The sequence below is a fragment of the Pipra filicauda genome, unplaced genomic scaffold (assembly GCF_003945595.2).
Source record: "Pipra filicauda isolate LSUMZ 115617 unplaced genomic scaffold, ASM394559v2 scaffold209_size2725305_pilon, whole genome shotgun sequence".
NCBI lineage: Eukaryota > Metazoa > Chordata > Aves > Passeriformes > Pipridae > Pipra > Pipra filicauda.
Window position 1 is genome coordinate 985,314 of NW_024104320.1, and position 25,731 is coordinate 1,011,044.

Here is a 25,731-nt window from a genome sequence, read left to right on the forward strand (position 1 = left end):
GTTACGAGGGCACTGTCTGACTTGCACCCATCCCAGCAGAAATAGCAGCTTCTGATGGACCATGACCTGCAACAGCAGAGGAGGAGAATTAGGAAGATCAGATAACAGACTTGCTGATGTAGCTGAGGTATCCCTACCAAAGGTCATTTAATTTTAGCTTATCCTTCCCTTCATGGCTTGCAGAACCAACCTGCATTATTTAGGGCTCACAATAACCCCTCTGTCTCTCCCTGTCACCCTGAAGTTTCTTGAGTGGGAGATAATATTTTTAGAGGTGGTTTACTTTGTGTTAACTTCCCGTGAGCAAAGAGAGTAGGCGGTATTATGCTTTTCGCAGCATGAATTTTCTTTAAAAGATACATAACAGGGGATTTTCAAAAGCACAGAAGTCTTTGGCCAAACTCTCCATCCTTGATGGTTTTCCTCTTCTTAATGAGTCCAATGACTCAAACTGGATGCCTAAAAGAATTTAATATTAAAACAGTAAAAATTATCACAAGTTACCACAAACAGAGTAATACTGAAGGATCACCTGATTCAAACCCCAAAAATGAGAGTGAGGTGCCTGGGAAAAACGTGTGGCAAGGTAGCACAATTTTGACAAGCCTACTAGAAACAGTAGCCCTAGATGTACCATTATCGGGTTTACTTTAAATCGTGTGGCTGTGGACAGCAAAGTATGTCTAATAGCCATTTGGTAGATTTATAGCTTGGGATGCGATGTGTTTGCCATAAATCTTTTAGAAGGGTGGTGGTTGAGGCATCTGAAGCAGTCATGCTAGTCCAAGGAAAACAGGAGAACTGGGCAGCTTCCTACTGGTAGCATGGAGATACGGAAATAAAATGAGCAGGAATGATTTGATGTAAAACATACAGAGCAGAGAAACTGGAGAAAATGGTGACTGTGTTTCCAGAAAAAACCATATATTAGCACTCTATTGTAAATCAAATTAAATTACTGCCCCACTGCCTGCTCCTGCACTGAACTTCTTGTGTTATTAAAGCTCTGAATCTGAATGGAAGCAGGGTTGCATCTTGAGACCTCATTCTCAAAAAGGATCTGCCAGTCGCGTCTGGTCAGAACAGCTTGGGGAATGTTTACCTTTTTTTAAGAACCAACTGGGAGATGGATAGGTTTGAGCTGTTTTTGCACAGTCTTGTTTGAGTTTTATAAGGCATTTTCATCTGTCTGCAGAGAAAAAAAAAAAGGTTTTAATAGGAATCATTGAGATATGTGATTTTGGTTTAAAAGAGAATGTAGTATTTTTTACTGTTGAATACATTTGTATTTCTCCTACACAACCAAAAATTTTAAAAAGACCAGAGCAATTACAGGAATAGCCAGATTTTAGATGTTATCTTGTGTGTAGGAAAAGGGATGGATTATTAAAGTGCATAGTCTCTCAGACAAGTAGCACTTTAATGCTGTTTTTCACATCTTAATTTTACTGACTGCATAACTTACCTTCATAAGATGCTCTTAATTGAACGTTTCAGTAGAATTTGAATAAAGTCTAATATGTCTGGGATTCCTCCTCCATTCCTTAAAATATGATGTGAAATTAGTTAGTCTTAATGTACATATCCCGGAGCTAATTGTTTTATCTTGTAAATCAGTTTCTCCTAGTTTTTTCTACGGCTTTTACTTTCAGATATAAAGAATAAATAAATTCTTGATTGAAAAGTCATCTTTGTTTTGCAGTAGAAAAAGGGGGAGGGGGCCAGCTATATAAATGCAAAAGGATTTTTAGTTCTTTCTTAATTATTTACAAACGCTGAATTAAAGGACAGCGGAGTTTAAATTATGCATTAAATTAGCATGTTGCTGATGGAAGACGCTCAAAGAAAGTTGAAATTTTTAAATTGCTGTGAGCCAAATTCAGCCACAGTTTAATAGCTCAATTGATGTTGATGAACTTAAGGCGGTGATAAATCTGAACCTATAGGCTTATTTTTCTTTTTGCTGTGAAAGGTAAGCATGCTGTTTCTACAGTACTGACTGTCCTTTTGTTTGAGTTGACCGAGTATACTTTGATCCTTTTTTTAGAAAAAGAATTCTCTGTTCTACCTTAAAGAAAGCTTCCTGAGACCTGGATCAGATTATGGAAACCAAAGTGAGCACACAAAAGTGCTTGTTAGAAAGTGAAATTTATGTGCAAACTAAATGTGCCCTTGATGATAGCCTTATTGATCAAGCCAAGTTAATAAATCAGTAATATCACACAGCACTGTTCAACACTCACAGGCTTATATTGGTTTTCCTTTTTTTTTTCTTTCTTTTTATGTGCCTGCTGTGTAGGCAGAGAACATGCACTTTCCTGCCACGGAGTGTGTACTACAATTGAAACACTGAGTTCAGAGGGCTTGAATGTAAAATGTCGGCATCCGGTACAAAAAAAAGGAACTTTTATAGCAGTAACTTAATACTGAGATTGGAGCCTTTTACTTCATAAGTACTCCTGTCTTTATTTCTAATGCTTTAGGCCCTGATCCAGAATGAAATTCAGAGTCCTGTTTGGATAATTACTAGAATTCCATGGAAAATTTGGCATGAAAATACCATATTGGAGTGACTTCTGAACCTAACCATGGCCAGCATTTGCATTCAAGATAAATGTTTAGTTTTCAAGAAACCTGCCTTTAGGTTGTTCTTCAGTAGCTTTGCCGGTACACAGGGGCAACATCCTTTGTGCACCCTTGGGATTCTGGTCTGACAAGCACTTATTCCATTATTACCCATATTTCCTTAAGCCCTCTGACAAAAAGCACTTATGATGAACTGGATTTATCTGCCTTCACCATGGGATGCCTGCAGGATCTCTCAGAGCCCTCTCGCGTTGTGCAGTGCATGTTCTCTGTAGCACGAGCCGCGTGTTGTTCCGGATGTCGCGCGTTTTCTCCTCCGTTGTGAGATGATTTTGCATTCGTAGCTTTGCTCTGATTTGGGGTTGATCTGCATGCAGACTGTGTTAGCAGAGGAGGTTCTGCTCAGGCTAAAGTGGGGCTTCTGTGCTCGAACCCAGTGTCGTGCGCTGATGTCCCTGGTGTCCTGGAGCAGCAAGTGTCGCAGCCGGGACCTTGGTTCGATACCTCAGCTCCGTTCCCTGATGTTCTCGCTGAGAAACGAAGGCAGCTGGGTGAGTACCTGAGCCTCTGCTAGTGAAATTTGCCAAGACAGAATGCAAAGTAGCATTTGTGAAGCACTTCTTGTCATTCCATGGTCCTGCATTCATTCCTAGCTGATGACTGTATCACTGGTGTGAGAGCGGTGGTTGTACTGGGCTGTGCAGCTGCCAGACAGAAATAAATACCACCTGTGGTCAGTTCACAACTTTTTCTATCCCATCCCTCTCCCTTCTTTTCCATAATCTCATTACTTCTCTTGCCTTCCCAAACCTGCAGCTAATGTGGATGGTGAGCCTTAGAAAGGGTTAATGAGACAGCGGCAGTTGATCCATTCCCAGTATGGAGTTATCTTCCATTGCACTGTCAAAACTCAGGAATTTGGGCTGTCTGATTTTTGAAGGTAGCCAAGACTCAGTCCAGGAAAGTTGGGGTTGATTCTTCCACCACAGGGGAAGAATCTGGACGTGCTCATATATGTGCCTTATTAACAGCTCACAAACTGGGTGGTGAGAAGCTCTGCTATGCATGGAGCCAGGATCAGGTGCTGTGCCTGTATGGGACTCCCACAAATGAGTGGAATGCAGCTCACTCAAAAGAGAGAGGCAGCAATATATTTTGTTGAGGTAGTTGAGTAAGTTCATTGGAATTTAACAGAATTTAACAGTGGCTTACAAAGGTTCAAAAAGGTTGATGGTGAGGCTCACTTTATTAATTACTACATGGAAGAAACATACAAATGAAAATTAAGTTAGAATCAAGTTAGAATGTTTTGCACAGAGACTAGAGGTGCAGAAGCATAAGGAAGACCCTCCCAGTAAGTCATGAAGTTCAGAGTGGACTCCCTTGCTTTCTAAACTGCTGGTGGAGCTTAGGTGCAGCCAGGTCCAGTCTGAGTCTCAGACTTGGACAAAAGTCTAAATCTAATGAAAGAAATACAAAGAGTAAGGAAGAGCCTCTCACTAAGTTATGAGGTTCAAAGTGGACCCGCTTGCTTTCTAAACTCCTTATGGAGCCTTGGTGCAGCTAGGTCCAGTCTTAGTCTCAGACTTGGGCAAGTGTTTATGTCTAATGTAATTACCTGTACTAAGTTTATAATAATTGAGTAGCTACATGAATTAGTAATGTTTCCTTAGTATTAATTTAGCATCCTGACAGATCTGCCATTGGTTAAAGGTCTCTCTGTCTCAAGGAGCCACCTTTAGAGGTGTCCCACCTCAAGGGGAGATCACCACCGTGCAACCAGACTGCCTGGCCAGAAGAGCTCAAAGAAGGCTCACTTAAGCTGTAATATTTATGGAATAAAGGCTCATAGTCAAATTGCATGCGATGGAAAAGGTATGCATGCAATTTGTTGTACCCACAAATTTCTTTGGTCCTTGATTAATGAGTCTTGCAAAAGCCACTGGTTATTCACGTGTTAATGGCATGATCAGTGTTCCAAGTTCATATGCATCGATGCCCACTGTGTCACTCTATTTCTTTGTGGGTTTTCAGAGAACAAATTGAAATTAGAGGAGTTCTTGACCTGAACACGACTCAGACCTTTACCTGTTTTGCATCCTGTACCAAACTACCATAGTTTGGTTGAGGGATCACATGGATATGCGCCCCACTGTGCTCATGGGTTTCTCTAAGCCTGTGTCATTAACCTTAAGTTGGGCACTGTTCTTAAATCCTCTGAAAAGCAGGAATGGAAGCAGACTGTACCCTGCTGCTAAGCATGTCTCTGAAGGCTGTGCCTTAGTACTCCGGAGCTCACACTGGTTGGTGGCTCATCGCTGGATGGTGTTCAAGTTGTTTAAGTATTGAATTATTCTCTCTACTCAAGAGGGGACTAAGACTGCTTTTGTCTTTTATGCAGGGTAATAACATTTTTCCTGTGAGTTAACTGTATTATTCTCTTTCTTGCTGCTCCCACATTAGTTTTGGAAAGAGAAAAACAACGCTGTGTCATCGCAGAATTGCCTGGTGATGGGAACTGTAAGGTAGATGAGTTCTTCTCTCCACCCATGAGCAAGTTCTTGAATGAGGTTTTACTGCAGGACTGTTCGTTCTCTTCCTCTTGCACACCGGCCTGTCCATATCTCTTAGGTTTTTAATACATTACAGTACATCCATCTCTTAGAACAACAGTTTCATTTCTGTAGCCCAGGCCAACAGCCAGTGCTAGGGAGATATTGCTGTTATCACTGCATCTTTAAAAGCTCTGCTTCCATCCTTAAGAGATTCTCTGGCTATGGACTAAACTCAGAATTATGCTTGGGGTCCTGTCCAGCGCAGTATAGGAATTTACTGCAGATGAAGATCTATCCCGGTATGGTTTGGATTTTACATGCATACTTTGTCCACACAAATAATACCTGTTTCATGCAATATTTAGCAGTGCGAACTGCAAATTAGACCATAAACTCTTCAGTGCAGAGATCACTAAACTTTTTAGAGCATCAGACACATGCAGACTTAAAACCCAACCAGGGCCACCAGTCATTACCAGTTAGAGAGAGGAATAGAAAACAGCTTTAAAAGGAATTCCCTCATTAAATTGAAGATGCTTTTAGCCATGACAGGCCATAAAATCTGAATCCCTGGGAGGGAATGTTTTGCTCTATGTATGTGTGTGTCTTAGCCTTTTTAGTTTCAATGGGGAGAGAGAATAGACTGGGTTGCATATTGGATACATTATCTTGGTATTAAGCTGCCATTCCCAATCTCTTTTGGATAATTGGGACAGAGAATCACTCCTTCTTATCCATCACTTTAAATGAAGGCCTTAGTAAAATAATTTTGATTGCTGGGAACCACAAATAGGATCTCTCTTTCCAGATTAGTTCTTTTTTGCTCATGAAACTGTTTGAACAGGCCTTAGCACTCTGAGCCATAACAGGATGTTTCTCAGCAGTTCCACAAGCTTTGGGGAAATTGCTGAAATGTGTTTATAAGGACCTCCTAGGAAGTGTTTGGTGGTGTTGAGCCTGGGGAAGATTGTGTTGGAATTTTTGTTGTTGGATTTTTGTGGTTGTTGTGTTGGGTTTTTTTAATTTCACTAACATACTCTTTGATGCTGGTAGTAGTAGTAGTACAATAGGTCTTATGTTTCCATTGATGTAAAAAAGGTCTTACTGAAAGTTTAGGTCTTATTTCATCAAAGATTTGTAAAACTTTGGACTTAAAGTCTGACTTAGTTATAGCTATGCCAATGCAACACCTAATAGTAAACGTGTAAGCTGATGCAGTATGAACTGAATCAATAATTCCCAATTTTGAGCACCCCACTGATGGCTGTGAACTCATGAACCTTCTTGTGGATATTTTGAAAAGCCCCATGAATCTGAAGATTTTTAATGTTTTAATATAATAAGGTTCAGTGGACCAGCTGTACACCAATTACTGTTGCCTATGGACCATGGTTTATGACTGAGCTACAAAAAATTGACAGTCTGGCAACTTGTCTGTGTTGGTCTCATGTAATTCCAAAATCGTTCCATCTTACTCTCTTCTGCCTGTACATCTGTATTGTGGTTAGTTTCCTTAAAACTGGGAGACTGCTCCCTTCTGGAGTTCAAAGTGTGGCAGGTGGTGAAATGCAGGCTTCAGCTGAACATTTTATTGGTTCTTAATGGTGATTTCAAAATAAAGAAAGAAAAAAATCCTCAGATTTGGTTTCAGAGTACTCTATCCATGACAAAGAGCACAAATTGAACATTTTAGGGCTACTACAAAGATGCTGATGATTGGTTTAGTAGTCTTTGTAGTCTGCCAGGAATTTCAGGCAATTAACTAGCCAGTGCTGCTGTTGACTAGCCAGATTTCAACAGACCTTTTAGAAACCTTCTGGTCTTTTCATGTAAATAGACATTTGGCAGTATTTTAAGATGTATACCCAGTAGATTTTGTAATGCATTTCCTTTTTTCATGTGTTCCATGTTTAATTCAAACAAGCATCTGACATGAAAGCTAAAGATAAAAGTGTAACGTAGTACAATTAGTTTCTGTGAAGTCTGTGGATCACTAATGGAACACAGCTCTTCCCCCTGCACAACTAGCATAATACAGGCCATTTTTTGGTCATTTGTGTTGTACATTAAAAGCATCAAATAGAGGGCTGTCATGTGCCTGAGCGCATGGACAGAAAGTTCCTTTGTTTGATAATGTTGGAAATAATTTTGCTTTCCAGAGACTCAAATGGGTAATTGCTGCAATCGGATCAGAGACATGTAACACTTGTAATGTAACCCTTCATGTATTAATAAAAATAACACAGAAATTAGATCAGAGACCACAAGTATGTATATATTAAAAAAGGAAGTTCAGTAAGCGTTTTTTCTTTTTCCGCCACCATTATTGTCTGTGTTTCATGAACGTGTGTTGTGATTTCATACCAACTGGTCTCTACCACTTTCTGATCAAATAAATACAAGCTCAGGAGTACAGTTTGAAAGCAACGTGCTGGATTTGGGCATTTAAATTCACTGAGTGTCTAAGAAGCAGGGTTTCTGAGCATGTTTAATGAAACAAAATTTGGAAAAAAAAAGCATTTAGCTCATTTATTGACAGCAAACCTGCAATCCTCATTCCTCTTTATTAATGCTCAAAGTATGAAGTTTAGATCTGAACTTGGCTGCAAACTTCACCAGTTTCACTTGTGTCTGATCTGGTGCTCTAGTTTTTTTGGAAAGCAAGTTTCAAAATAGGCAACTGGATTTTTGTAGGATTTAGGGAGCTGTGTCACATACTCCCTTTCTTACCCATTCTGTACAGAGCATATGGGTTCTTTTAAAATTGTAGCATGTGTGGGGTTCTGTATTATTCAAGGTACAGGGATAATTTTTTTCTTATTTTAGATTGACAATGTTTTAAAGGAGGTTAGGGATGTAACAAAGTTAAACAAGATGCTGCACATCTCGACAATGCCACTCAAAAATGACAAGTGTGTATTTCAAACCCACTCATAAGACCCATTTCATATAACAAAGAAATGCAACACACAGATGCCACATGTGGAACGTGCCAAGCATGATTTGAATCATGAATCCTCCTCTCTGTTCCTAAAAATGCCCAGTTCTCTATATTGCATTTACAGTTTTTAAGGCTTTACTTTAGGATAAATATTAGTGTTTCAGGAGGAAGTATTTTAGCTGATATATAGGCAGAGACTGCTGGTGGTGCCTTTTTTTTTTCTTCTTTCTTTTTCTACTGCAGAGTGCTTTGACTGCTGTTAAACAGTTTAGCTGGATCCAAAGGGATACTGCTAACATGAACTGGTAAACCACCAGCAGCGTTATATCCTCCTGTCTCAAAGACCTTGTACAATGTAAAAGCTAAAGGCATTCAGATTAACCATTTTCTCAGGACAATTTATAAATAGAAAGCATTTCAAAACTGAGATTTATTTCTTCCCCTCCTGCCCTTTCTTCGCCATGAATAGAGCAGAGCTCTTAAAGCTCTTCACTGTCTGCATGTCCTCTCTTTATGCCTTTTCTTTTTATTTCAATTGCAAAAGTTACAGAAGTAGTTGAAATAGTGGGGACAGAAGGAATTGTGAATCTAAAACCAGGATATCATTGTTCTTGGTGCCAGTAGAATAGAAAGAAAATCTGGAGAAATTAAATTAAAAAAAGGAAAAACATACGGACACACAAACACAAAAAAACACACTCAAAACCCTCACCCACTCCAAAAAAGGGCAACCAAAAAAAACCAAAACAGAACCCCCAAACTATGGAAAAGAATAAATTGATGTGCTTTGAAAAACAACAATCTAACTTCAAGATTCCATAGGAAAAAAGAATCATGTTTCCCTGCAAGCATCTACATTTTACAAACAATAGCATTTCTAGGGGGGTAAAAATCCCTGTTGTGGCTTCTGGGAGCGAAGAGATCAGCACAGCAAAAATCCTGACCTCCATCAAGGTTTGCACGGAAAACTCCTGACTCCCGGAGCCCATGGAGGTTAAAGCTCAGGTGGGAAATGGTGTGGGTGTCAGGAGATGTCGGAGGCTCATGGATGAAGGAGGGAGCATTGGATCCCGGGTGCTAGTGTGGGAAAAAGGAAGGGGAGGGCAGGAGGAAGCAGGCACCTCCAGAGGATTTAAAGACAGGAGGAATGACCGATGGGCTTGGGAAAGGTGTGCCTGTATTTGCAGAGGGCATGAATGGGTCTGCTTAATGACTTCCTTTCATGGGGTGATTGAGGTACCCGTGATGGGGGAAAAGGCTGCTGGTGTTGACAGAGATTTCATTGGTACTGTGTGACCCAGGGCATTTATGGAGCTGCTGTGCCCTCATCTCTGAGTTAAATTACTTCCCAGATGTAAGGCAAACAAGCAATCACTCAGACTGGTCTCCTGTTCTTTATGGCTTCAGTCCTCAATACTCATTCAGCAACAGGCAGCTGGTTCCTTTTGCTTGGTTTAGAGGTTCTGACACCAGTAAAAACAAAACAAAACAAAAAAAACTTTTAATCTTCCAGCAGTGAAATACACTGCAGACATAAATAAATGAGACCTGTTGGAGCACCCTTGTTTTTGACAGGCCTTTTCTCAGCAAAGGAATGGTTGTTTGGGAAGATCTTTTAAAACTGCAGCAGGGGGGCTTGCGTAGCATTTAAATCCACATGATAGTTTCTTCATCAAGAGATCTCTTTCAGATCATATCCCCTTTGATGATTATTCAGCCCCAATCCTTCCCAGACTTTACAGTTATTTTAACCTCTCTGAAGACCTGCCAACATACCCACTTTAGCAGCCAATGATGTTATGCTGCTTTTTTTTTTAATTGGCATTCAATTTTAAGGGTTGAAAGACAGTAAATACTAATACTTCTCTTTACTGTTCTACAGTAATTTGTCCTACAGTTGTAAATAAGTCTCTCTTGTTCTGTCTTCTGCTAAACAAAACTCACTCTTTTTGGAAGACATTGAGCAAACAAAGGATTTTCCCATTTTATATAGCTGTAACTGAATGGATATTACCATATCTGGGTTGTCACTGAGGGGGTTTATTTACATCGCGAATGAAGCAACTTATTTCTGAAAATACTAGTTTGTTGAGGATTCTTATTTTTTTTTTAAGGTAGATCTATTAAATATCCAGAAGTATTTTTGTCAACTATTTTGTGTTTCCATATGGATGTGTCATGCAAGCCTGGAGGAGAATCACATAATTTTTAGGGTTGGAAGGGACCTCTGGACATCATCTGGTCCAGCCCCCAAATGAATGTTATTTAAAGATCTTAGGATATCCTCTTGGACAACAAACTACTAGCTTTGAGGAACTGTAATTAATCCCAGCAGTCAAAACATTTTTATTCTGTATTTTTCTTTCTCTCTGGTAGACACCTTGCATTTCCAAGACTGAAAATCAGCCTCAAGGACTTGCAACGAGCGTCAGGTGGGGACAGACACCCATCAATCAGTCCACACCCTGGGACACTGATGAGCCTCCATCTAAACAGATGAGGGAGAATGAAAACCCAGGTAAGTTTCTAATCTTATTTGTAATTCTACCAGGGAAAATCGTTAGAAGCAAATTCAATGCACTATCTCCATTTACCTCTGTAAATTAGACTTCATTGTGAGCCCTTTCTTTATTCTTTAGAAGGGGTTTTCTCTCATTGTAAAGATCCTTCAAGTTTCTTCTGTGCTGGGGCTAATATGAATGTATTAAGATGCTGCAAGTTCATTAGAGTGGTTTTTATTTTTCCTTCTCTGCCTTCACTAGAGGAAAAGGCACTCTGTAATACTTTAAGACCTCTTTTATGTCCAGAACTACCTGAAATGATTTCCAGCTTCCAGACACATATCATACATTGTGCTACTATGCCAGACGCCTAATTACAATGTCTTTGTAGTGGCTGGAGCACCATTATTATACACACAGAGTGTTTGTCAGGGAGCCGTGAAAGCGCAGCGGGAAAAGAGGTTAATTTTCTTGGAAGTGTGCGCTTAAGCTGCATAAAGTGCAAAATACATAAAACCACAAACATGCTGCATGTCAACTGACGAGTATTTTAACAATTGCGCTCACATCGCTGCAGCAATTTTATGCACTTACTGCTTGGGAACAGCTCCAGACCCTGAACTGCTTCAGGTGTCGTGCAGGGGAGCGCGTCGGCGCGATTCGGTGGCGGGCACAGGTGCGGGAGGGGAAGGCCAGGAGTGTTTATTTGTCTTCTGCCCCATGCTAAGCCCACCACCATTGCTGACCTTCCTTCATGCCGCAGGTGCAGCTCCCTGGGTCACCACAGTGGCAGCGGGCAGCCAGCCTGCCCTGATCACGCACTCCTACGGGATGACACAGCCGCCCACCTTCAGCCCTGCCGCCAACGTCCAGGCCCCCGTCATCGGTGTCACGCCCTCCCTCCCTCCACACGTCACCCCCCAGCTCCCACTGATGCCAGCCCACTACCAGCTCCAGCCGCAGCCCTCCCAGCCCCTCAGCAACATGGTGGTCAACCTCCAGAGCCAGCCCTTGTACACCAACAGCCAACCCCTCAGCATGTCCTCCATGAGCGGCGTGGGCCCGGTGGCCCACCCGGGCCCCGGGGCAGTGGGCAATGGCCACCTGGCCTGCCCCATGCTGCCGCCACCACCGCCAGCCCTGCCCTCGGCCGCCCTGCCCAGCACCGCGCCCGCCACCAATGGGCAGGCAGCCGCCCCGCTGCCCCCCAGCGCGGCGGCGGGCGGCCCGGACAACACCAACGGGGTGCAGATGCTGCGGACAATCGGCGTGGGGAAGTACGAGTTCACGGACCCCTGGCATCCCAAAGGTAAGGTGGGCCAGCTTGGCCCCACAGAGCACGCGGTGGGGGTGGGCGGCGGCAGAGCCTCAGCATCCCTGCTGCCTGCCAGCCCTGCCCTAGCGACTGTCTCCACGCTTTTCTAAAATGCAGAGCTTTTGTGAGTTACTGATGACAAAAAGCATCATATTAACAAGAGGGAGGATGAGCTGTGGGTGTATTTTGTAGTGAAAAGCGGCTTTCAGGGCTATTGGATAAGCCAGTGCTCCCAAGGGTAAAGCAGCCATCATCCCGTGCCACTCTCTTTGAAACACACCCCTGTGTTTCCATCTGTCCCCCTGGCTGCAGTTGTGCATCAGCCACAACACTGACCACCTTCTTCAGCCCTTGTCTTCTCCGTGCTCTGGTAGGAGCCCAAGCCAAACACAAGTAACCCACTGACTGCAGCTGAACAGCACAAACACATTCAGCATTAAGGGGAAAACTTCATTACCAGCTTCACTGGGCTCAAATGCTGCAAAACACCCTGAATAGTCATGAGCGTTCTGGGAGGTTGACCTTTTCCGATGAGTAGTTTGTAAATGAGCCCCACCGCTGGGTCACGGTGGAGTGTTATTTCCGAGTGTCTTACTCCAGATACTTCAAAACTCCCTGCGCTCTGTGTACTGAGTTTCTAATTGCATTTTCAGAGTTTTCCCTTCCTCCCTTGCAAATCACGACTAGGCCACATGTGCAGGTAAAGCAAAATGCAGCTTACGAAAATATAAATGTGGACCTATCAGCAAAATCAATTAAATTGATTTTGTAAAAAACCCGCACCTTCATTAAGTCTGTGATATTTTATGTATACATTTGTATTCAGACACAATCCATGTGTAAATTATGTATTTGCCACAAGCTATTAAGTTCTATTGTGTAGCTCGGTATTAAGGACGAGGAATCTCTATTAAAAATGATTAGTCCAATAACTCTTCCTGCTCGTTACATAAATTGAACTTTGGTATGTGCAAATTCTTACCAAACTTCTCTTGAAATGGAGCTCAGACACGAGCTCAGCCATCCTTTTCTAAAACTAAATATTCTGATTGCTTTTAAATTTTCAGCTCCAAACCCCAGATATGATGAGGGCTCTTGCTGGATGGTGAGATTCTGAATTTTTCTTTGAGTTCTGGATGGATTTTATGTGGCACCAGCCCAGTCAGGTAGCCAAAAATTGACCAGCAGCTGTTTTATAGGAGTTTAGTTAGTTCTTTCACTTTAAAAAAACAAAGAGAAAAAACCAAAATCTACTAAAGCAATTTGTCAGGTCATGTTTATAAGTTAAAAAGCCTTGATTTTGTAGAAGGAGAAAGAGTAGAGATTTATACCCTAATCTTGGTAGACTGAACAGTAGTGGTTCTGTTGGATGTCTCTCTCCTCCATACAAGCTATTTGTCTTCTACAAGGCATCATCTCTACTTTCCATAGCCACCTATTCCAATTTGCTGCACTGGTTACTTGGGTGCCTGATCAAATTAACGCAATTTAAAGGATTACTTGGTGTCATTGGAGACATGTGCAAATATACAATACAAGGGAAAACACATAAGCTTAAACCACTTTCACGGCGGTAATTTGATCACATATCTGAGCCCTAGTGACACTAACCTAGTGAGACAAATGAGCACGTCAGTGACTGCACACTTGAGGTTGGGAATACTCCTAAATGCCTCGCATACTTAGGGCCAGCAGCATCAGTTGTTATTTACTCTTCCTCCATCAATTAACCTTCAGCAGATCTCTGGCTGGCAGATGAAGTAAACTTCAAATCAGAACCTAAGTAAAAAGATCGTAAAATATTTAATCGGTCTTTTAATATTTGATTTACAAATTCTTAGTCAGCATTTTTGTTTAACCTCCTGTAAACCCTAGTCTAGTTTACTCTAGTCCAAGCACCCCAGAGACCAGTTGGCCCAGGAGGTGTTCATTAAGGTGCAGAGGAGAGTTCCTCATTGGAGTATGCCTGGCATGCCAGACCTGGGTCTGGTCCTGTGTTTGGAAACCTCTGTACTGAGGAGGAGGATCATAAGGAGAATATTAAAACAAGCAGTATTTCTAATCCGCGGCAACTCTTGACACATTTGCCTTACTGTACCTTATAAACTGCAGGCTAGAAACTGTTTTTTCAGGGATTAGCTGGCTTCTGTCTGACCATCAGCTATTGAGTTATTCCCGTAGTGGTTAAAAGCAAACAAACGTAAGATAATGAAACGTGCACATACAAATGTCTCATAAGCAGGACCGATTTTATAGAGAAACAGTAATTCCTTCTTCTGTTTCTAATCTTAAAAGCCCTTACATCTAAAGCTATAATTCTTCTTGACAAACCTGGAGTCAGAGAAGATTTGGTTGGTTTTGAATAAGAGAGAAAGAATCAGGAAAGAGGAAACAACTGGGTGCTGAACCAGACCTTAAAATCTCATTAGAAAAAGATTCCTAATATAAACTCTATGGGTTTCAGTGTGGCTCAATTTTCTAATTATTTTATGTTTTAATTTTTGCCCTCAGGGATTTCAGTCTCGAGAGCCTGGCTGATTTCACAGTCTTTACATGATAGACACCTTTCCCTCCAGGAATGAATGGAAACTAGGAGAGAGTACTGAGCTGTTCAAATATACAAGTTCAAACTAGTTCCTACAAGTTTCACTTAAATATTCTGTCTCTCTCGGAGAACCTTGGCCATATAAGAGCCACTGCTAATAGCCTTGAGATCTATCTCATTATCATGAAATACTCTAAATTATTATTTCACTTGACAATCCAGTCTTGTTCAGGTTTGAATAATTACCCAACTATCCTTCAAGTGATAGAGCAGTTTTCGCTGGTTAATATGATAGGGTTTCTTATATTTTTAGACTTTGTTAGGGAGCTGATTTGAAACAACATGTTTTATTTCTCATAATTATCTTTCATTTGGCTGTGTACATGTTTGGGCCATTGTATACTCTGTTCGTGCAGAACTAAGTTTCTTACTCAGCTGTTTCTAAACAGAAGTAAACAAATAAGTTACCAAAAGTTAAAGGCACTGCTATTGTGCTGTCTCATTTGCAATAGGTCAAGAGATCTCACTTCCATGACTGAGTCGAGTCATGTCCATGGCTCTTCAAAAAATACCCTTTGATAACCAGAACCATGATATAAAACAGATATGTCATTCTCCTTACAGTGTTACAGCTAATTGCTACCTAATTCCATTGAAACTACTTGTAAGAAAACTTTTGCCTAGATCAGAGATCTTCTTGGTCTGGATGGGTCACATTCTGTTAAATATGAATGTTAACTTTAGTTACATAATCCATTTACTTACTGAATTTATAGCATTGTCACATTATGAGAGACATAAATAAAGTTCCAAAGTAATTATTGCTTTTAGCAATGTATGAAGAACTGTAGAGCTGCCTCATGAAATGCATGGGGTCTTTTACCATGTACAGTCAACAGGAGGTTTGGGAGGCATCTGGTTTGGCTTGTAATTTCCCTGTGGATAGGATTTATGCCAAATACTCCTGGCTGACTTCAAAAGCCATGACACCTTAACACAGACATGTGAACTAATATTTTAGAACAGAATTAGCCTTTGTTTTCTATCCATGTCCTAAGTCTTGCTCTATAAGCTAAAGTGCCAGGGGAATTAATAAAGCAGAATATTCAGAACCATGATGATGTTAATTGTGAACATATTCGGTGAAGATCTGCTGAAGTTCTCACAGATTTTTACATTACTTCTTCAGAAAATACAGAGTTGCAAATAATATTCAAGTATAATTTCAATATCTTCAGGCTACATGATGTGCCAGCACAAATTGTCGGTTGCACAACATGCCTGCAGGGAAGAGAGAAACTCATCCCTTCAGTTTCTGACACAAGTTGCCAGTGTCCCATGCCATGGCACAGTGACAGAGACCAATGTCTATGTGCCTGCCAATCCAGCTGAACCCAGATAGACAGGAATTAATCATTCAGATGAAGGACTAGAAGATATTGGTTTCCTCGCAGAAATAAGTGAGTAACTGAGATTTAGTCCTTAACTATTTTGTAGGGCAGTAGGCTTCCTTATATTCAAGACCTGTTGCAAATCCAAAACTGAACTCTTGGTGGATGGTCCTGACATATGTAGGGCATAAACATGCCTGGGCTTGGGCTCTGAGATTGTTACACATTTGGAAAGATACTATCTTTGTAAACTTGATATACTTTGAAGCATAGTTGCTAACACAAAAAAAGGAGGAAAATACAATACCTCATCACACAGTACTTCATACATACTTCATTGCAGTACTTACTCCTGCAGTGCAAAATTAACGATGGACATCATGGGTTTTAATTTTTGGATGTTCATGGATACTACTGATGTTTGTTTCCATAGTACTTTTGTTCTGAAGTTCTTTGGTTTGCGGTCCTTAACTGGTGGGAAGAGAAAGCAGATGCTAATTAGTGTTCAGAGTGTAATGACTGTAGAAACATAACAATATCAGAAATAAAATCTGAATGTTAATCCTTGTAGCACTAATTTCTTAACACTTCATTTTCAAGCATCAGCAAATAGCATGAACTAAACAATAACAAAACTACAAACGAATACTGTTGCATCATCACTTATTGATTGCACCTTTCACACTTGACTTTATTGCATTGGAATTCTCATTAGACCTTAGACAATATTTACTTTCCTTAATCATGAATAGTAACAAGGCAGAGAACAACATTTTGTCAATAACTATCAACTTTTTCTTCACAAAAGGCTGAATTTTCAAAGGAGTTTCAGCTTGACCTGCAATTCTGTGAGTGTACCTAGTTCTAGACATGAATGCTGCAGGGTAGGGAGTGTTTAAAGTCAAAATACAACCTAGCATTTTGAATTCTAGTAGCCTTAATTAAGGGATGTTCAGTGATGAAGGCTTTAGAAAGCCTATTTTCAGTTCTCTGTCTTGTACCAGAATACATGGCCTGTGTAACCTTAGGAAAATCTCTCTTATTTTTGTATCCATAGATGTAGAAAGGTGGATGGATAAATAGATTATAAAAATTATATAAATAAAATTTTACATAAAATTGTTTAGTGTGTCTGTGTACATGTATATACATATATATGAATATGTATGCGCTTATATTTGTGGGGAAGGAAGTCTCCTGTTTCCTGTAGGAGAGTTAGGTTAGCATGGAAGTGTTAGCATTGTATATGCTTCTTACTGTGTTTTCCTTAGGATAGTGGTGATTTTCTGGGGTGACCTAAATGGTACTAAGGTACAGATGATTAGTGGTCAGTTAGTAAGCTCAGCTTGGAAATGGTGTGTAAGAGTTCAAGAATCCCAGAATGGTTGAGGTTGGAAGGAGCCTCTGGGCGTTGCCTGGTCCGCCCCCCTTGCCAAGCAGGGCCACCTAGAACTGTTTGCCCAGGACCTTGTCCAGATGACTTCTGAATATCTTCAAAGGTAGAGACCGCGCATACTCTCTGGGCAAGTGTCAGTCATCCTCCCAGTAAGAACATGTTTCCTCATGTTCAGAGGGAGACTGATTCTGACACTGAGCACCACGGAAAAGAGCCTGACTCCATCCTCTTTGCACCCTCCCTTCAGGTATTTATATACATTGATGAGATCACTCTGAGCCTTCCCCAGGCTGAACAGCCCCAACTCTCTCAACCTCTCCTCCTAGGAGAGATGCTCCAGTCCCTTTGTCATCTTCATGGTCTTTTGCTGGACTCTCCAGTATGTGTCTCTTGTATTGAGGAGCCCAGAACTGGACATGGCCCTCCAAGTGAGGCCTCACCAGTGCTGAGTAGAGGGGCAGGATTGTCTCCTCTGATCTGATGGCATTATTTTGCCTAATACAGCCCAGGAGTACTGGCCTTCTTAGATGCAAGGACACACTGTTGGCACACGTTTTACCATGTTCATGCACAGTAATGAACTTAAAGCAAACAGGTTCTCTAAAATCAAATTTTTATCAAGATTAATTACAGTCTTCTTTCATTAATATAATCCTAATAGAATTGCAAAATTGATGAGAGTATCTAAGCAATCACCTGAGTGAGAATGAAATGCATTTCACCTTTCTGTGCTCCAGGTGGGGTATTTTCAGTAATTTCTGTCCTGTATTTCAATGTCACTGTTGGTCAGGTCATGAACAGTGATTTAGTGTACTGAAGAGTCAGAGGACTTGTAATAGTCCTAGAACATTGCCTTGCTAAACATATAGCATAAAAAAGGTGATCAAATTCTCTTTTGATTGACATCTCTCAGTATGTGACTGACATGAGATTTCCATGTTTCAACTGGAGCAGGATCCTCTCAACACTACCAATATTTTATGTGGGTTATTGTAAGAAAAAAGTGGGTCATTGCTAAACTGAGTTAAAGCTCCCTGAAATTGCCCTTAAAAGTCATCTGGTTTGTGCTGTTATTTTTTATACCTCTGGTTTTTTTTAAATAAATGCCAGATTTGCAACTGTAGTTCATCTGTTGAAAACACAGAGCTGAAGAACTTTGATTTTACTCTGTTACATGATATTATGTCATCATTTGCAGATCCATTTAGTTAATTAGACAGCGATATATTTGCAGTTGTCTTGAGTTTCTTCCCACTCTGTAGTCTAAGATATGGTTTGCTTAGAATGTGGTTTCTTAACAAATATAGTTCAGTCCATGACACTGGCCATCAAATGCATTCAACATAAGTCTGAGAGGCGGCAGAGTTCTGTTGAATTACTATTTTCTCTCCTGTCCACACAACACTATATTCACAGAGTGCAAAATTTCTCAGAGGCTGGATAATAACCAAAATCTAGGCTCCCTTTTGGCACAGAATACATAAGTACCAACTCTTTATAAATACAGACCAAATTTCCAGGCAGGCTGCCCATCCATCCATCCCTCCATCCATCCCTCCATCCAAATACCGTTCCAACAATCCCTTGCAGGGAGCTGGAGCTGCATTTGGATGTTCTGAAAGTTATAATTGTCCAAAACACTTGTAAAGTCTCCATCCTCCTTTCAGAACTCCTTAAGTTTAATATCTGTTTTCTCTGATCTTGTCTTCCCTTGGTCCTCTGACTTGCTCAACTCTTGACACATATTTGAATGCAACCCTTGTCTTCATCCAACCCTTTGGATGCAACGGGAAACACACCTGTTCCTTTCACTCTGTCCTCCTATGCCTGGAGCCACTATAGAGGTACCTTTCCTGAGTGTTCAGTTCACTCCACAAGTTTGGCTTTTCCTTGAATTTTCCACGAAGATTTCTTCTTTTTCACAGCAGCATAGTTCCACTTCTTTTGATGTCATGACTTAAAAAGTGGACAGTCAAGTTATAGCTACTGAAGAGTGTCAGCAGAGAATGGGGACTTCACACTCAGTCAAAACTGAACAAGCTGGGTCCATCTGGTGCATTTGTGTATATACTTAAATGTTCCCAAAATGGGCTATTCTGTGACTTCTGGAGATCTCCAGACAAGCAGATTTATTAAATTGCAAATATTTTTTGGTTTCCTTACAAGAAAGTGGAAATGCTTTTTTTCTAATCAGGGGACTTTTTTCTAAGTCCCTCCATGGAGCAGTGCCTGAACTCTGAATGAGGAAGAATTATTTTTGATTCCCATTGCATTCAGAATGAGAATTATTCTGTCCCATGTTAGATTAAAAAAAATCTGAACAGATTTGTGAAATAGAAACATTTCCAAATAGTGACTTTTCTTGCCCTGCTGTGCCTTGAGATTGCTGATGATAAGCTCTGCTGTACCACAGCGACGCGGGCTTTGAGCTGTGGTCGGTAATAATAATAATCTTAATATGGGATTACATAACACCTCAAATCTTCAAATTGTTTTTAAGGACATAAAAGTTATGTCATTAATTCTACACAGTAGAATTGATTAAGCTTCTTCCAGTCATTCTGATTTGTGTTACATGTATATACAGTACCAAGTGAGGGTACCAAGTTGTACCAAGTGAGGGTAAAAAGGTATTTGTACATATTTGCACTTTAATATTTACAAATCACTGCATTAGATTCACAGGCTAAATATTCTGGAAAGTATCATTAGGGGATGAAATCATCACTAGGAAAGAGGTACATAAGCTTGCAGGACTTTCCTGACAAAACTTCCACCTTCTAGATGTGCAAGTAAAAGTGGCATGAAGTTTTGTCATATTAAATTCAGAAAATTACAACATTGGTGTTGTACTGTACTGGAAAAATCTTTTGACTGCTGAAAAAATTTGGAGGTTCAAGGTAAGTACTTGAGCAGGACTATAGATAGTAATGTGTCCATACACCTATGTGTACCAACCATTAAGTCAGAAGCACTTGACTGGACAAGGTGCCAAGATGCTTGGTCAAGTTTGCACAGTATCTTGCAATACTTTGCAAGAAACTAAAACAGATTGGAGAGTTAGCCTCAAGAATTTGTACATTATATTTTGCACAATACTCTTTGGCATAATGCTCACACAAAAAAAAAACACACCAAGAATGTAGGATTAAAGAGAACATTATGGTTTTTATTCATGATTCCTCTGATGTGTCAGAAGACGACAAAATGTGTCCATTGATCTGCACACTGAAGTATTTGGATGGGGCTGAAGAAGATGGTACCAAAAGGACAAAATTGGATAAAACTGAAGAGGTCTTAAGAGAAATGTGGGCTGACACTCCTGTTCAATCTGACTGATTTATAGAGTATCGAAATCCAACATCAAACCCAGCTCCTCTGTGTGACCTTTTCCTCGTGAAGGAAGAGGGAAATGTTCCTTGCATCCCCAAGCTGTGGATGTTCTTTAAAACAAGGATCATTTTGCACAAAACACTACCATCCTGTGGGAAACAGACGGAGGAGCAGTGCTGGTAGATTCCTCTTGTCTGTAACGTAGGAAATAGGAGATTCTGCTCTTTGCCTTTTCAGGCATGCTGTGTGGACTTGGTTAGAGATGCAGATTTTCTAGATGGGAAATTTTTCTAGATGGGAAGTAGAATTTGCTGGGGTTTAGGTCTTTCTCTGCTGGATACACTCCTATCATGGCCATACTGTGCTGTTTTATTAACAGTGCATTTCTTTGAGAGGTCTTTTATTATTCTGCAGGATGGTTAGAGCTCTGGTTTGGAAGTCATATTAAGCATCCAAAAAAAAAGCATTTTTTAGGAGCATTTCAGAAGAACTTTTGCTAGATGGATAGCAGGTACCTCCAGCAGGAATCACTCAAGTTGATTTCAAGTTTATACAGATACAGATATTTAACCATCAGTATGTAGAGAGCCATTGCACTCTGAAGAAATACATGAATCTCTTTTACATTTGTATAAATGTCGCAAAAACAGGGGCTCATATTCCTTCAGCTCCAGAATAACATGTTCTTCATGTGTTTTACTTGCTGGAACAGTAAAAGCAAATTTGACATCTTGTCCAAGGATCAAGTATTCAAGGACAGTCAAATATACTCATGAGCAGAAATTGAGTACATTCCAAGAAGAGCCTATCTGTAAAAACTCCACACCAATAAGAATTTTTTCTTGGAGAACTTAAATGAGTTCCCCAGCCCTTTGCTGGAAGTGTCCCTTATGCCTTTGGATAAACTATCATTACTTCTTTTTTTTTTTTTCTTTCTCTCAAAACTGCTGTATAGGTAAACTTTGTGCAGTGAATTTCAGTGTTATCAGTCAGGGCTGCCTTAATTCACTTTCATGGTGATAAAGGGATGCTGAGAACACCTCTTGGCTTTAAGGGTAAACTCAATCAAGAATTTTGCTAAAGCCAAGAAATTATTTTAGCATGTATTTTGGCCCAAATTCATGGATATTGGAGTACTAGACTCAGTATTTCAGTAAGATTTGGTATTTCCTGAGACTGAGTCTTCTTTTTGTGTCTTAAAGAAAGTAGAGAAGGGCTGAATAGACTGAATATATATATATATATCCAGAACTATATAACTGTCTGGAAATAATGTGTTAACATATTTAGAAGACAAATTCTAAATATCAGAATATGTTTTAATATACAGTTTAGAGAAGGGGCCTATTTCAAACGTGCAAAGTCCTTTTGCATGTACTGAGTTAGTAACGTTGTCTGATTCCTACCCCTTTGAACATACTGAGAGAATGTTTGGGTTTTAAGGTGAATTCAGACTGAGGTGGGAGGGAGCCAGTCCTGAAGTGGAATGGGACCACAGAATGTGTTTATGACAGGAAAAGGGGTACCCATATTGCATCTAAGTGAAATAAGAGAGGTGGTTTTCAGGATGTAATTTATAATTACCCGGACTGGATATAAATTATAATTACTTAGTCTGGAACTATGCCAAGACGCTGAAATTAATATTTCAAGTTTGGAGGGAAGAAAAATGAGATAGTGTTTGGCTGGGTTGGTAGTTGTCTATTAGCCATGAACTGAGAACCAAGAGAGTTCAAGGAACCTCCCTTGAACCTTGAATTTACCTCCCAAAAGCAGATTAAGAGACTTTTACTTAAAATCTTAAATGGAAAACAGAGTATGTAAAAAAACCCATTGTAACAAGGAAAAGATAATGATAGCATCTTGGATTGGTTTTACATGGTTAGTAAATGAGAAAGAAGAATCATTTGTATTCAAAACTTAAGTCTTGGTTTAAAGAACCTTAACCATCAGTCAGGTCTGTTTTTATTTTACTGTCATTGTATTGAGAGGGTATTTTGATATTATTGGTTCAAATTACCTAAAATTTAAGTCAGTGTTTGCCTATTAACATCTAGGTGGGGTAAGCAAGCACATCTAGTCCTTTTTCGTGATGAAGATACATCCAATCTTTTACCAAGTATCATTTCATTAGCATCAATAAAGCTAATTTGGGCATATATTGTCAACAGTTTTGATTCATGGTTTGGTAAACTGCTATTTATACTGTTACCTCACATATTCCAGTGCTGTCTTATACTGTTTAAAATATTAAAGCCTTCTAAGAGGGTTAACGTTGAGAGAGAGGCTTATAGACCTCATTCAGGAGACATCCCTTGCAGTAGTGCAGTGTCCCACAGGGGGCTTAAGGTTTTTCGTTCAGCAGTGGCTCAGGAAAAGAAGAGTGCTGTGTATGTGGTTTCCACTTGGTCTTTACTCAAAGGCTTCCTCACTAATTCCCAGCTCATCACAGTCCTCATCAGCCTGTGTAATGTGCTCATCACATGCTCATTTTCAGCTTTTGATTTGGCCTGGCTGTCTGCTGGGGAAGGTTTCCTCTGCTAGAAGTCTCCAAGTGCATGAACAAGTGAACTCTAAATGTTACTAATAAAAAATCCTTTAATCCACTTTAACAATGATAAATTGGAACTGAGAACTCCTCTTACTTTACAGATATGTTCGGTTCAGAATTTCACTTAAGTCAGGAAATCATTTTATGGGAAAGAGAAAAGTCCTAAACACCCCAATGTGGACAATGGGAATTAAAGGCCAAATGCTTAATTGCTCTTACTGGCTATTTGAAGCACCTACCAATGACTGAAACTTCCACTGACATGGCTGGTTCCTAAAATATTCACCAGTCTTTGTCATTATTTTTATTCTTAATCACCCTGGAGTTTCCCTTTTTATTTTACCCACATTGTAGCTGGTGTGTGATGAAAGGAAATATCTGATATGGGCCACAGAAGTTTAGATTGAGCAAAGATCTGCCTAAAATGTATTTTTCTGGATTTAGTTGTATTTGCTACATTGTCTTGGTAGTAGGTAGCTCACGCCTAAAATCTGTACTGTTATCCATCTGCTATCCTGTGTTTATTTTTTACCTTCTTCATTGAAGAACGTAACATGATCAGATACAATGAAAAATGAAGTCTCTTTATTCTTCTTTCCCAAAAGCATGTGAGGTTGTGCTAAGGACTCATCTACAATGTTTTGTGCCTCTTGTAATCCCTACAGATCTCTCTTTCAGTAGTGGCACTTGAACATTTCCCACAACACACCTCCCTACAGTGTTATACCAGGCATGGAGCAAAGTCTGGGCAGCAGGAGGGCCCTTGGAGGGGTGCTCACCCTGCCTGGCCTTACTGTGGGGCTCCTTGTTGGAGCACTTCAGGTACCTCCTACGTGCCATCACCTTCTGTGACCTGGTCAGGCTTTGGGAGGCAACACACATCCCAGTAGCTGATTTCCAAGCATCCATCCATTATCTGCCAGCAAATGTAGGCTCATTGTTTCCTGTCTGATTTTGAAAATCTGGCCCCAGCAGCAGGTTTTTGTGCATCACTGTACCAACATCTGGCTTTTACTGGCTTGGCAGACTGTCTGTATCATTAAGTAGAACGAAACTATGCATTGATATGGATGGAGATGATCCCGCACAAATTTCCAAAAGGACGTCAGGGCTGTTGGCAAATTAAACAGTTGAAGAAATTCTCCATCTCTCTTCCTTTTCGTGATGTATCAGGGAATAAAATTGAGGGGAAAGCAGAAAACAAACTAATGTAAGCGTAATTCCCAAATTTCAATCTTCTGTATATTATGGGTCATTACCCGTTAATTTGCTAAATGGCAGTTTTCTATGAAAGAAAAGTTTTGTTTAGCTGTATAATGATGACAGATGATGTAATTAGTATCATCCCCGCATTGAGAATGATAAAAGCATTTCTTTTGTGTGTCACTGCTTTTAGACAGTATAATATCAAAAATGATAACAGTATGAAAATTGGACCGGCCGCCTTCATATTGTGCATGTAGAATACCTCGGTGATATGATACAGGTAATGACAGGTACTTTGCTATGTATTCATTTTCTCCACACTCTAGCCTTTATATTACGGCAAAATTAAAGCACAGCACTAAGCAAACCAGACATGCCTGAATGCAGACCCATCTTATGAGCCTGTAAACGGCCAGAGTCCCTTTACTATTGCTAGTTATGATAATTAAGCAATTATAAACAGGGTTTTTGAGGGAGAACATTGATTTGTTTTTCAGTTAAAGAAGTTGGGGGGTATTTTAATTTCAGGCCACATTTGTTGCTTGAATTAGTTTTAATTATATTCTGTATAAGTACTTGCCCCATATCCTGGTCTTGATAGTGGTAGATATTCTCATTTAAATATAAATAAATGCCAAACTTATTTAACATGGAAAAGTGACTGCTGTGACTGTGTAGTAACAATTTTCTCTTTGTTGCCATGGTTTGGATTTTTATATAAGCTTTGCAAATATAATAAACCTAATGGAGCTCTTCATCCAAGGAAATGGGTATATTCAAGAAAATAAATTACATTTTGCAAGCTAATGAGCTCTACTAATTGTGTTTATCCTTGTGAATTAATACAATTTAAGCAAATCTATCCCCCAAAATCAAGCATTTGATTGCGTTTTAGCTGCGTGGAAATCAGAACATCCGGATCAAATCTGAGTTTACTGGATATCCAAGGGGTAGGGGGGAAGGTTAATTTTTGTTGACTTGTACAGCTGGTGCTAGCTCCTAGTAAAGCAGGAAAAGTTAGACTTTGAAAGTTCTGGCTTTCTTTTTTTTTTTTTATCCAACTACTTCCCACGCAGGCAGAATTCTCAACACAGAGTTGTGTGCAATAAATCCCATGTAATGCAGTGGCAGGCATGTACGAGTCATGGTAATTAGCCCACATACCCACAGGACAGGATAAAGAAAAGCAGGAAAAGAGAATACAGTTGTACTTTTTAAGAGACAGCTTGTCTTCATCCTCTTCCCTCTCTCCCTCCCTTTTTTCACACTTTCCTTTGCCAACATTTGGATTTCTTTTTTTTTTCCTTCCTATAAACAGGTTTTCATTTCAAAGATGCATTTTGGGAAAGGTAGGACAGATTAGAAAACTGTGTATATTCTGGCAGATTTTGGCTTATTCTTCCAGTTGGCT

The 25,731-nt window shown here is 40.1% G+C and overlaps 1 protein-coding gene across 7 annotated transcripts in view; it reads left to right on the top strand.

Moving 5' to 3' along the window:
• KLHL29 (kelch like family member 29) overlaps positions 1-25,731 on the top strand; it is a 393,217-nt gene that overhangs the window by 242,809 nt on the left and 124,677 nt on the right. For 4 of the 7 annotated variants that reach the window (XM_027749235.2, XM_027749234.2, XM_027749237.2 and 1 more), the window contains 3 exons: positions 3,024-3,137; positions 10,459-10,600; positions 11,347-11,892. In XM_027749235.2, the coding sequence (XP_027605036.1) occupies positions 3,024-3,137; positions 10,459-10,600; positions 11,347-11,892 (802 nt within the window). Of the gene's footprint in view, positions 1-2,066; positions 2,115-3,023; positions 3,138-5,092; positions 5,112-10,458; positions 10,601-11,346; positions 11,893-25,731 lie in introns of those variants that run through there. The other 3 variants (XM_027749238.2, XM_039380951.1, XM_027749236.2) reach the window with 3 other exon arrangements.